Genomic DNA, 14106 nt, shown 5'->3' with positions numbered 1-14106 from the left:
TTGGTTTTCCCTAAACTGCTTTAGGCAACAAATATTTAACACATTTTCTAAATTGCACAAAGTGTAAGGTGGGAAAACTAAATAGGACATGCATAAACTGATTTTATTGTAACTGATTTATGGAGAGGCACTGTTAAATCAAGAATCATTATTCATAAAATGTATGACGTACGAGGGCCGTTCAGAAAGTAACCTCCGGTTGATTTAAAAAAATACACCAAGTTAAATAAAAATATTTTAATATATACATCTTACAACTACATCTTTGCACTATTTTTCTACATAGTCTCCATAGCGATTGAGGCACTTATCGTATCTCTTCACAAGCTTTGAAATTCCTTCTGCATAAAAATCACCCGCTTGTGCCTGGAGCCAGCCTGTGACCGCATCTTTGAGCTCTTCGGCGTCATCAAACCGCTGTGACCCGAGCCATTTCTTCAAATGCATGAAGAGGTGATAATCACTTGGCGCCAGGTCTGGGCTGTAAGGTGGATGGTTGATAACGTCCCACTTGAAGGACTCAAGAAGGGCCGTTGTTCTGCGAGCAGAGTGAGGACAGGCGTTATCGTGCAAAAAAACTATACCGGAAGTCAGCATACCACGGCGTTTGTTCTGTATAGCCCGTCGTAACTTTTTTATTGTTTCACAGTACACGTCTTGATTAATGGTCGTACCACGTTCCATGAATGCAACCAACAACACCCCTTTGGCATCCCAAAACACCGTTGCCATCAGTTTTCTGGCAGAAAAATCTTGCGAGGCTTTTCTTGGTTTGGTAGGCGAATTTGAATGTGCCCACATCTTTGATTGTTCTTTTGTCTCAGGGTTCACGTACTTAATCCAGGTTTCGTCACCGGTCACGATTCTGTTTAACAATGGTTCTCCTTCATCCTCATAACGTGACAGAAAGTCTAATGCAGAGGCCATTCTTTGAGTTTTGTGGTGGTCGGTAAGAATTTTGGGCACCCATCGTGCACAGAACTTACGGTAACCCAATCTTGCTGTCACTATCTCGTACAAGAGAGTCTTAGAAATCTGTGGAAAACCAGTAGACAACTCCGACATTGAGAAACGTTGATTTTCACGAACTTTTGCATCAACTGTCTGAACGAGTTCGTCAGTCACCAATGATGGTCTACCACTCCTCTCTTCATCATGAAACGTTTTCTCGTCCACTTTTAAATAAACATACCCATTCACGGATAACTCCTTCACTCATAACTCTTGGTCCGTACACGGCACAAAGCTCACGATGAATAGCTGCTGCAGAATATCCTTTGGCTGTAAAAAACCTTATGACAGCACGCACTTCACATTTGGCGGGGTTTTCTATTGCAGCACACATTTCAAACTGCCACAAAAACTAAACTAGCGCAGGTACGACGTTCACTCGACCACGGCTTGATGCCGACTGACCTGTTGAGTGCGTGAACGCACAGATGGCGTCGCTACTCCCCCCACAACCCGCACTGTGACCAATCGGAGGTTACTTTCTGAACCGCCCTCGTATTTAAGTTATGAAAGACACAAAAGAAAGAAGATTGTATCTGTACAAACACTGTACTTTCTGCTGGTCTGTCCAGCAGTGTTGCATACAATTTACATAGAGAGAATGTCGTATATGTGTTCTGCTGCGTGATTATTGAACAAGCCGGCCGAAGTGGCCGTGCGGTTAAAGGCGCTGCAGTCTGGAACCGCAAGACCGCTACGGTCGCAGGTTCGAATCCTGCCTCGGGCATGGATGTTTGTGATGTCTTTAGGTTAGTTAGGTTTAACTAGTTCTAAGTTCTAGGGGACTAATGACCTCAGCAGTTGAGTCCCATAGTGCTCAGAGCAATTTGAACCATTATTGAACTTTATGTCACAGTTTTTTTGTGTACTTTTAATGAAACAAAGTAATATGTGTAACATACACAGCTTGTTCAAACACTTATTCCTGTAAATTATGCTATCAAAGGGTTATGAAATACTACAAGTGGATGTGGTGAGAATGCACCAGTTATAACTGTTTCACAGTGCTCTACCTCTTTCTTATAAAAATCTCCTATTCACAGATGCTCTGACAGAGAAATTCTCATTCATCAGAAAGCACTCTGTTCAAAGACAGTGCAGAAAAGCACTGTAAGAAATAATATGTGGTGCTCATGCTTGATAATGTTGTAAACAACTGTTTAAGGAGTTTTGCCTTCTGACTAGTGCTTCAGAGTATATTTATTCCATCTTGAAGTTTGCTGTAAATAATCCACCACAGTTCAAAATGAACAGTAATGTACATAATTACAATGCCAGAAGGAAAAATGACTTTCATTACTCCACATTAATGTTGTCACAAGAAGAGGTGCACAATGCTGCAGCTAAAATTTTTTATCACGTACCCAGTGATATAAAATGTCGGACAGACAGCAAGTAAAATTTGAAAACAAAGGTTCTCTGTGACAACTCCTGTTGCAAAGGAGAATTTCTGCTATTGTAATGTGTAAAAGATGGTGAGTAGAATTTACTAACTCACATCTGTAAATAAAAAAAATAAAAAAGCATCTTATGAATGTTCAACATGTAGCCATATTTACAAATTAATTTGCAATGTGAATTTAAAATGACTCATTCCACATCATTACGATTTATTGTGCAAAATGATCCATGAAACATGAGACTGTCTAACTCTTGAAGTGTAAGGGTATTTTACCTGTCCCATATATCTTGCACAACAGTTGGAATAATTTTGTCTTGGCTGGCTCTCTCAAGGTACTCAATAATTCTGGGGGAATGTCATCTATTCCAGGGACCTTGTTTCTGTGTAGGTCTTTCAGTGCTCTTCAAATTATTCTCCCAGTGCCATATCTCCCATCTCACTTTCAGTTGCTCTTTGTTCCTTTCCTATAATATTGGCTTAAAGTTCATGTGTGCTGTATAGCCCTTCTATATATTGTTCCCACCTTACCCTTATTTGCTTAGTACCGGCTTGCTATCTGAACTCTTGATAGTCATACAGCTGCTTCTCTTTTCTCCAAAGACTGCTTTACTTTCCCCTAGGTGGCATGTGCCTTTTCCATAGTCATGAATGCTTCTACAGCTTTGCATTTGTCCTTGACCATTCCTGCTTAGCCATTCTGCGTTTTCTGTCTATCTCATTTTTTATATAGCTTTATTCTCATGTGTCTGCTTCATTTGTTGCCTTTTTATGTTTCCTCCTTGGTCAATTAAATAATGAGGAAGGAGGAAGAAAATCATACCTCAAGGCACATGCCGTTAATGATTATCATCATGTTACTGAGGGCAGCAGTAGGTAGAGATCAAGATTTCGTAGGGAAAGTGAAATTGTCTCCATATTTATTGATACATGTGTCTATCTGGATTCATCTTCTAGAGATAATGCTTTTGTATTCACCTGTCCTGAAAAATGAATGAAATATATTTTTGTCAATGACATAATGTGAGTGAGTTCTGATTATGAAATAAAAATTGATCGGTTTTGGAAAGGTAACAGTGGAAAGAAAAGTGAAGGAATGGCGGTGAATGTGCTAAGCTTTTGACTATAGTCAAATTTTATGTTCACCATTCACTATTCGATTGTGCAGTGGTCCCAATCCCTTAGTCATTTTTATACCTATCATGGAAGACCCTAAACTGTGTATTAATAGGATCTGTTATACACATTATTACTTTTCGTGGTTATAGCCAATTAGAAGGGACTGGACTTCCAGCTTAATACTAATTTAGAACATTTTAGCTGATAATTATTCAGGTAGTGAAGGGAGACGAAAATTTAATAGTCATGGGTGCCTGGAATTCGAGAGTAGGAAAAGGGAGAGAAGGAATCATAGTAGGTGAATATAGATTGGGGATAAGAAATGAAAGAGGGAGCCGTCTGGTAGAATTTTGCACAGAGCATAACTTAATCATAGCTAACACTTGGTTCAAGAATCATAAAAGAAGGCTGTATACATGGAAGAAGCCTGGAGGTACTGACAGGTTTCAGATAGATTATGTAATGGTAAGACAGAGATTTAGGAACCAGGTTTTAAATTGTAAGACATTTCCAGCGGCAGATGTGGACTCTGACCACAATATATTGGTTATGAACTGTAGATTAAAACTGAAGAAACTGCTAAAAGGTGGGAATTTAAGGAGATGGGACCTGGATAAACTGACTAAACCAGAGGTTATACAGAGTTTCAGGGAGAGCATAACGGAACACTTGACAGGAATGGGGGAAAGAAATACAGTAGAAGAAGAATGGGTAGCTCTGAGGGATGAAGTAGTGAAGGCAGCAGTGGATCAAGAAGGTAAAAAGATGAGGGCTAGTAGAAATCCTTGGGTAACAGAAGAAATATTGAATTTAATTGATGAAAGGAGAAAATATAAAAATGCAATAAATGAAGCAGGCAAAAAGGAATACAAACATCTCAAAAATGAGATCGACAGGTAGTGCAAAACGGCTAAGCAGAGATAGCTAGAGGACAAATGTAAGGATGTAGAGGCTTATCTCACTAGGGGTAAGATAGATACTGCCTACAGAAAAATTAATGAGACCCATGGAGAAAAGAGAGCCACTTGTATGAATATCAAGAGCTCAGATGGGAACCCAGTTCTAAGCAAAGAAGGGAAAGCAGAAAGGTGAAAGGAGTATATAGAGGGTCTATACAAGGGCGATGTACTTGAGGACAATATTATGGAAATGGAAGAGGATGTAGATGAAGATGAAATGGGAGATACGATACTGCGTGAAGAGTTTGACAGAGCACTGAAAGACCTGAGTCGAAACAAGGCCCCGGGAGTAGACAACATTCCATTGGAACTAATGACGGCCTTGGGAGAGCCAGTCCTGACAAAATTCTACCATCTGGTGAGCAAGATGTATGAGACAGCCGAAATACCCTCAGACTTCAAGAAGAATATAATAATTCCAATCCCAAAGAAAGCAGGTGTTGACAGATGTGGAAATTACCGAACTATGAGTTTAATAAGTCACAGCTGCAAAATACTAATGCGAATTCTTTACAGACGAATGGAGAAACTGGTAGAAGCCGACCTCCGGGAAGATCAGTTTGGATTCCGTAGAAATGTTGGAACACATGAGGCAGTACTGACCCTATGACTTATCTTAGAAAATAGATTAAGGAAAGGCAAACCTACTTTTCTAGCATTTGTAGACTTAGAGAAAGCTTTTGACAATGTTGACTGGAAAACTCTCTTTCAAATTCTAAAGGTGGCAGGGGTAAAATACAGGGAGTGAAAGGCTATTTACAATTTGTACAGAAACCAGATGGCAGTTATAATAGTCGAGGGGCATGAAAGGGAAGCAGCAGTTGGGAAGGGAGTGAGACAGGGCTGTAGCCTCTCCCCGATGTTATTCAATCTGTATATTGAGCAAGCAGTAAAGGAAACAAAAGAAAAGTTCGGAGTAGGTATTAAAATCCATGGAGAAGAAATAAAAACTTTGAGGTTCACCGATGACATTGTAATTTTGTCAGAGACAGCAAAGGACTTGGAAGAGCAATGTACGGAATGGACAGTGTCTTGAAAGGAGGATATAAGATGAACATTGACAACACCAAAACGAGGATAATGGAATGTGGTCGATTTAAGTCGGGTGATGCTGAGGGAATTAGATTAGGAAATGAGGCACTTAAAGTAGTAAAGGAGTTTTGATATATTGGGGAGCAAAATAACTGATGATGGTTGAAGTAGAGAGGATGTAAAATGTAGACTGGTGATGGCAAGGAAAGCGTTTCCGAAGAAGAGAAATTTGTTAACATTGAGTATAGATTTAAGTGTCAGGAAATCGTTTCTGAAAGTCTTTGTATGGAGTGTAGCCATGTATGGAAGTGAAACATGGATGATCAATAGTTTGGACGAGAAGAGAATAGAAGCTTTTGAAATGTGGTGCTACAGAAGAATGCTGAAGATTAGATGGGTAGATCACATAACTAATGAGGAGATATTGATAAGAAATGGGGGGAAGAGGAGTTTGTGGCAAAACTTGACAAGAAGAAGGGACTGGTTGGTAGGACATGTTCTGAGGCATCAAAAGATCACAAATTTAGCTTTGGAGGGCAGAGTGGAGGGTAAAAATCGTAGAGGGAGACCAAGAGGTGAATACACTAAGCAGATTCAGAAGGATGTAGGTTGCAGTAAGTACTGGGAGAGCTTGCACAGGATAGAGTAGCATGGAGAGCTGCATCAAACCAGTCTCAGGACTGAAGACGACAGCAACAACAGCTGATAATTTCAGAGTAAAATATGGAGACTTGTACACATGCTGATGCACATTGGAAAAGTTACAAGTAGTATTGTGCATTGCTAAAAAAGGAAGCCCCAAGATACTGTGAAGGGAGAAAATAATTTACCAGCATAGTTTTAGATTGGTATACTTCTTGCACAGTTTTTAAATTTGCAAATCTTTCAGATTCTTTCTTTTCTCTCTGAAATCTATAATGAGGAAATTCTGAGTCCATCTTCTGCTACTAATTCTTTTATATTGATGTTTGCAATAACTTCTATAATTTTAGTAAACACTGTAGTTCAGAAGTTGATACTTATCTGTGAGTAATATGCATTTTCATATATTGAAAACACTGACAACAAGAAGGGACAGAATATAGGACATCTTTTAAGACATCACAGAATAACTTCAGTAGCATAGAGGGAGCTGTGGAGGGTAAAAACTGTAGAGGAAGACAGAGATTGGAATACATCCATCAAATAATTGAGGACGTTCATTGCAGGTGCTACTCTGAGATCTCGAGGTTGGCACAAGAGAGGAATTTGTGGCAGGCCAAACAGAACAGTGAGAAGACTGATGATTTAAAAAAAATCTATGCAGAAGCAACCACAAGAAGCAAAACATTGTTAGTGCTTTTGGGAAACCTGTATATTTCATGTGTAGCAAAACATCACAGCCAAAATTTTGAGTTTCAGACATACACCAATAGAAATCTACACATGAGTAACACAGTGATGGCCATATTTTCACCATTCTTTTGTTTCAGTTACGGACAATGTGCTGTTTAATATACTGGGTGATCAAAAAGTCAGTATAAATTTGAAAACTGAATAAATCACGGAATAATGTAGATAGAGAGGTAGAAATTGACACACATGCTTGGAATGACATGGGGTTTTATTAGAACAAAAAAAAGTACAAACGTTCAAAAAAGTCCTACAGATGGCACTTCATCTGATCAGAATAGCAATAATTAGCATAACGAAGTAAGACAAAGCAAAGATGATGTTCTTTACAGGAAATGCTCAATATGTCCACCATCATTCCTCAACAATAGCTGTAGTCGAGGAATAATGTTTTGAGCAGCACTGTAAAGCATGTCCGGAGTTATGGTGAGGCATTGGCGGATGTTGTCTTTCAGCATCCCTGGAGATGTCGGTTGATCACGACTTGCCTTGGGCAAGTACAGAAAGGGCAACAGCCTCAACGGGCGCGGGGCAAAGTCAGGACATGCGGGGACCAAGCAGCAATCGGTATTGTAATTGTAAACTGTCGAAGCTGCGTTGGTAAAGTACCGGAACTTCAAGCGCTGATAGAAAGCACCGAAGCTGAAATCGTTATAGGTACAGAAAGCTGTCTGAAGCCAGAGATAAATTCTGCCGAAATTTTTACAAAGGTACAGACGGTGTTTAGAAAGGATAGATTGCATGTAACCGGTGGTGGAGTGTTCGTCGCTGTTAGTAGTAGTTTATCCTGTAGTGAAGTAGAAGTGGATAGTTCCTGTGAATTATTATGGGTGGAGGTTACACTCAACAACCGAGCTAGGTTAATAATTGGCTCCTTTTACTGACCTCCCGACTCAGCAGCATTAGTGGCAGAACAACTGAGAGAAAATTTGGAATACATTTCACATAAATTTTCTCAGCATGTTATAGTGTTAGGTGGAGATTTCAATTTACCAGATATAGACTGGGACACTCAGATGTTTAGGATGGGTGGTAGGGACAGAGCATCGAGTGACATTATACTGAGTGCACTAACCGAAAATTACCTCGAGTAATTAAACAGAGAACTGACTCGTGGAGATAACATCTTGGACCTATTGATAACAAACAGACCCGAACTTTTCGACTCTGTATGTGCAGAACAGGGAATCAGTGATCATAAGGCCATTGCAGCATCCCTGAATATGGAAGTTAATAGGAATATAAAAAAAGGGAGGAAGGTTTATCTGTTTAGCAAGAGTAATAGAAGGCAGATTTCAGACTACCTAACTGATCAAAATGAAAATTTCTGTTCCGACACTGACAATGTTGAGTGTTTATGGAAAAAGTTCAAGGCAATCGTAAAATGCGTTTTAGGCAGGTACGTGCCGAGTAAAACTGTGAGGGACGGGAAAAACCCACCGTGGTTCAACAACAAAGTTAGGAAACTACTGCGAAAGCAAAGAGAGCTTCACTCCAAGTTTAAACGCAGCCAAAACCTCTCAGACAAACAGAAGCTGAACGATGTCAAAGTTAGCGTAAGGAGGGCTATGTGTGAAGCGTTCAGTGAATTCGAAAGTAAAATTCTATGTACTGACTTGACAGAAAATCCTAGGAAGTTCTGGTCTTACATTAAATCAGTAAGTGGCTCGAAACAGCATATCCAGACACTCTGGGATGATGATGGCATTGAAACAGAGGATGACACGCGTAAAGCTGAAATACTAAACACCTTTTTCCAAAGCTGTTTCACAGAGGAAGACCGCACTGCAGTTCCTTCTCTAAATCCTCGCACAAACAAAAAAATGGCTGACATCGAAATAAGTGTCCAAGGAATAGAAAAGCAACTGGAATCTCTCAACAGAGGAAAGTCCACTGGACCTGACGGGATACCAATTCGATTCTACACAGAGTACGCGAAAGAACTTGCTCCCCTTCTAATAGCCGTGTACCGCAAGTCTGTAGAGGAACGGAAGGTTCCAAATGATTGGAAAAGAGCACAGGTAGTCCCAGTCTTCAAGAAGGGCCGTCGAGCAGATGCGCAAAACTATAGACCTATATCTCTGACGACGATCTGTTGTAGAATTTTTGAACATGTTTTTTGCTTGAGTATCATGACGTTTTTGGAAACCCAGAATCTACTATGTAGGAATCAACATGGATTCCGGAAACAGCGATCATGTGAGACCCAGCTCGCTTTATTTGTTCATGAGACCCAGAAAATATTAGATACAGGCTCCCAGGTAGATGCTATTTTTCTTGACTTCCAGAAGGCGTTTGATACAGTTCCGCACTGTCGCCTGATAAACAAAGTAAGAGCCTACGGAATATCAGACCAGCTGTGTGGCGGGATTGAAGAGTTTTTAGCAAACAGAACACAGCATGTTGTTATCAATGGAGAGATGTCTACAGACGTTAAAGTAACCTCTGGCATGCCACAGGGGAGTGTTGTGGGACCGATGCTTTTCACAATATATATAAATGACCTAGTAGATAGTGTCGGAAGTTCCATGCGGCTTTTCGCGGATGATGCTGTAGTATACAAAGAAGTTGCAGCATTAGAAAATTGTAGCGAAATGCAGGAAGATCTGCAGCGGATAGGCACTTGGTGCAGGGAGTGGCAACTGACCCTTAACATAGACAAATGTAATTTATTGCGAATACATAGAAAGAAGGATCCTTTATTGTATGATTATATGATAGCGGAACAAACACTGGTAGCAGTTACTTCTGTAAAATATCTGGGAGTATGCGTGCGGAACGATTTGAAGTGGAATGATCATGTAAAATTAATTGTTGGTAAGGCGGGTACCAGGTTGAGATTCATTGGGAGAGTCCTTAGAAAATGTATTCCATCAACAAAGGAGGTGGCTTACAAAACACTCGTTCGACCTATACTTGAGTGTTGCTCATCAGTGTGGGATCCGTACCAGATCGGGTTGACGGAGGAGATAGAGAAGATCCAAAGAAGAGGGGCGCATTTCGTCACAGGGTTATTTGGTAACCATGATAGTGTTACGGAGATGTTAAACAAACTCAAGTGGCAGACTCTGCAAGAGAGGCGCTCTGCATCGCTGTGTAGCTTGCTCGCCAGGTTTCGAGAGGGTGCGTTTCTGGATGAGGTATCGAGTATATTTATTCCCCCTACTTATACCTCCCGAGGAGATCACGAATGTAAAATTAGAGAGATTAGAGCGCGCACGGAGGCTTTCAGACAGTCGTTCTTCCCGCGAACCATACGCGACTGGAACAGGAAAGGGAGGTAATGACAGTGGCACATAAAGTGCCCTCCGCCACACACCGTTGGGTGGCTTGCGGAGTATAAATGTAGATTTAGATGTACATTGTGACTTCAGGTAACTCCAAAGCCAATAATTGCATGGACTGAGGTCTTGGGGACCTGGGAGGCCAAGCATGACGAAAGTGGCGGCTTGAGTACACGATCATCACCAAACGACGTGCGCAAGAGATCTTTCATGCGTCTAGCAATATTTTTTTTTTGTTCGTTCTAGTAAAACCCCATGCCATTCCAAGCATGTGTGTCAATTTTTACCTCTCTGTCTACATTATTCCGTGGTTTATTAAGTTTTCAAATTTATACTGACTTTTTGATCACTCGGTATCTTCAATGTCTCATGAACCATTGTGTATGTTCTCTGTATGCAGTTATGAAAATAGAAATATTGTGAGACAGGTATTTGTAAAAAGGATTTCACAAGTTATGTGATTTAAATAGTTAATTTAATTTAACAGATATATTTTAATTTGGTTTGCAGATACCACACTCAAAAGAGGCTTTTAATGTTAAAGTTGATGTGCTGAAAGAAGCAAATGGAAACATATATGAGGAGCATCAGAGATTTCTTCGAACATTTGACCCAGAATGGCGCACAGATGAAAATATAATGCTTATTTTGAGTGCAATTACACTGTTCACACCTGACCGGCCAAGGGTTGTTCATGATGATGTTATCCGACTGGAACAGGTATAGTAAGACTTGTTTTCTTAGACCAGATGAGGTGATGCAGGGGTTAAGACACTGGTATTGCATTTTGGAGACCAGGGATTCAAATCCATATCAACTCAACCAGATCCCAGTTTTCCAAGGTTTCTGGAAATTAAAAGTTAAGGTGAATGCTGGGATAATTGTTTTGGAAGAGACATTGCAAACTTCCATCCATATTTCTGTACACCATAAATCACTTCATCATTTATATGACATTAAACCCTAATGTACCTTATGTCCCATCAGATTCTCCTGAAAGTTGAAATTTTTGGTGTAAGGGTTCTAATAGAGTTTCATAAACTATTTTTTTACTATCTTCAAAGTATATAAAGCTCTTTTTTCTGCTGTACATGTTTTGTTTCTTTTATTTTTGAGGCATCCTCAATGGTTTTTATTAACAGACTAGTGAAAATGTAAAGTGGATATTGTGACATGTGTGCTGTTGTCCAAACTTTCTTTTTTTAATGTCTCCACTGTCTGCAACCATGTGTTTTTCTGTATTATCATACCAGTTTGGTCTTACGGCACTTTCGAAGTACCTCATTGAAAATAATTACATAATGAGGGAAATGATTAAATTAAGTCTTAGTAAATTTGATGCAAATTGTATGTAAAATTGACAGTGCTAGCAACTGTTATAATAAAAAAAAATAGAAAACTGGCAATAATTAAGGTTTTTTTTTTTTAAAGAGTTGAGTGATGGAGTAAAGCTGATTATTGCTGTTCGTTGAAGTGCATATACTTTTGTTGTTAGCACCTCTGTAAGGATACACACAGCAAAGAAAACATGAAACTGTTAGCATCCTGCATGTACTGCAGCATTTTTCACCTTCAAGATCCCTGCAGGAAATTACAAAATTAATATAATCGACAATAGATGGTAGACTTGAAGACAAAAAAACTGTGATGGGCATAGAAGGAGTGAATAGTTAATTGTGTCTTATTCAGCTCGTAACACAACACTCAATAACCACATGTTTAAGGTACAGACACATTGAAAATGAGCACTGTAATTCACTTGTACAAAATTGCAGCTTGTAGATAGAGTAGTAGTTTAAAATTAACACAATTTTCCAGAAATTTATGGCAATATTTCTATAATGAGGCAAATTATAAAGTCGGCCTGTATAAATTAATAGTTCATCTTTCATGAATTGGAGAAGTAATATATTTGTGGTAAAGCATTGTACGAGGCTTCATGTATAGTATGTTCTTTTATTTTTATTTGGTGTAAGTTTTCATTCCCTTGTATTTCTTAATTTTTTCTTTGGCCACTCAACACAACAATTTAGGAATGTGAGATAAAAAGTATTTGTTTTACTCTTTAGTCACATTATATTTATTTTATGTAATGGCTGCCAGTTTTGGTACACATTAAGCATCCTCAGGCCATCCACAGTCACACAGTCATCACACTAACTTCCAAAGTGGATGTCAAACAGGTGATAAATAATTTTCAAATTTATGCCTATTACCACTTTTGAATAAAGGCACCACTTCCAAAATTTTAGATCTTTGATGGAAAACACCCTCAGTGAATGAAAAATTTGCAATGTGAGCCAAGGGCTATCATTGGTATGTCATCTACACCTTCTAACATTTTGCATTTGTGGCTTTTAATCGCATTTACTACCTCATGTTGAAACTAAAACTACCTCATGGTGAAACTAACCTCATGCTTAAGTTTATCATACTTCGTAAAATTTGAGATAAGTATTTTGGAAGCATTTATAAAATAATCATTTATGACTTTGGTAGGCCTTTTTTGCTAATATTGATGTTATCAATATTTGTAAATGTGATTTCCTTCTCATCAAGTCTTTACCAGATTCACTTTTTGTGATTTCCCATACCAATTTTAATCTATTATGCTATCATTTTCAGGCAGTTTTGCCTTTGCAGTTAGATGTTGATATATTATCTTAAAAGTCTTCTCATTTGAGAACTAAACCTTTTTATATTCATACAGGAAATCTTAATGCCCGATATAATCCAGTTAGTAGCAAACCCACGAGTGGACTCTGGTCAGTTTCTTTGAAAAGCACATTCCAGAATTAGTCATGAACACTGAAGAGAAAGCATTGTAAGGAATATCAGTAGGTCTATATTGGGTTATCTGAGATGAAAACATTAATCAGTGAATAGAAGGCATAAAATTACCTTTATTTATTTATTATTCAAATGAAAAATTAATGTTTCATGATTAACTCTGAGTTGTTGTATTAGAATACAAGAGTTGACACACAGGGAAAGGATTGTTAGAAGTTATTTGTTTACTAGTTAATGGGTGGTTTGATTCTCCTGAATGAATGATTGAATGAATGAGTGGAATCCACAGCGGTGGTATGGTTTGCAGCTGTACAGACAATTTTCTCTATTCACATCTCACTTCAAATATTTGTCTATCATTCATCAGCCCTATAATCTTTATCACGTAACAATATTGTTCTTTCTTTCTGTATGATTACAAACAAATCATTGAGTTAATTAATTCACAAGTTTTGGGGAGAGACTCTGTGTGTGTGTGTGTGTGTGTGTGTGTGTGTGTGTGTGTGTGTAAAGGAGTATTTTGGGTTAGGGGGGGGGGGGGGCACTATTATTCCATTTCATTTCATCTCTGTAGATAATACTGCCCAAAGAGCTCTGCTCCACAATGAGACTTGCAATGGCCGCAAAAATTATGCTTTGAATAAGACAATGCTTTGTTATTAGATCACAATAAAGATAATTTCCTGTAAAGCAACAATACCAGGTGAGTCGTGTAAGACATAACACCCCTTTCATTTTGTGAATAGAATAGTTCCAGGTTTTCTGCAGTTGATAGTTTGCTGTGGAGCATGTAATGTTTTGACTGGAACTCTTGTATCAACTGAGGTATTGGAACAATTCAATAGCTCTTGGAAAGACTCCAAGAAATGTACTATAATTGGAAAGTGATGTGGCCAGAGTCAGCCACTGCAGTGTAAACACTCCAAGCAGAGCTCTTTTGCAAAGCTATATTGTTATAGGCAGCAAGCCAGGCCTACACTACATAGATAAAACCTCAGTTCCTGTATGACATGGGTACAGGGTCAGCTATGATGATGTGTGTGGAGGGCTCTATGGCATATATCAATGAAAATAATCAGTTTTTGACAATGTAATGTAATTTGATAGATTGAAAATGTAC

General features: G+C 38.8%; 1 protein-coding gene across 2 annotated transcripts in view; it reads left to right on the top strand.

Annotated features, from left to right (window-relative positions):
- Nucleotides 1-14106, top strand: part of LOC124605692 (nuclear hormone receptor HR96) — a 91171-nt gene that overhangs the window by 52076 nt on the left and 24989 nt on the right. For both annotated transcript variants that reach the window (XM_047137550.1, XM_047137551.1), the window contains one exon: nt 10707-10916. In XM_047137550.1, coding sequence (XP_046993506.1) covers nt 10707-10916 — 210 coding nt within the window. The remainder of the gene's footprint in view (nt 1-10706; nt 10917-14106) is intronic.

Source organism: Schistocerca americana, chromosome 3 (assembly GCF_021461395.2).
Source record: "Schistocerca americana isolate TAMUIC-IGC-003095 chromosome 3, iqSchAmer2.1, whole genome shotgun sequence".
In the NCBI taxonomy this organism is placed as follows: Eukaryota; Metazoa; Arthropoda; class Insecta; order Orthoptera; family Acrididae; genus Schistocerca; species Schistocerca americana.
The sequence above is the reverse complement of the archived record's forward strand: the minus strand, read 5'-3'. Positions and strand labels throughout refer to the sequence as shown.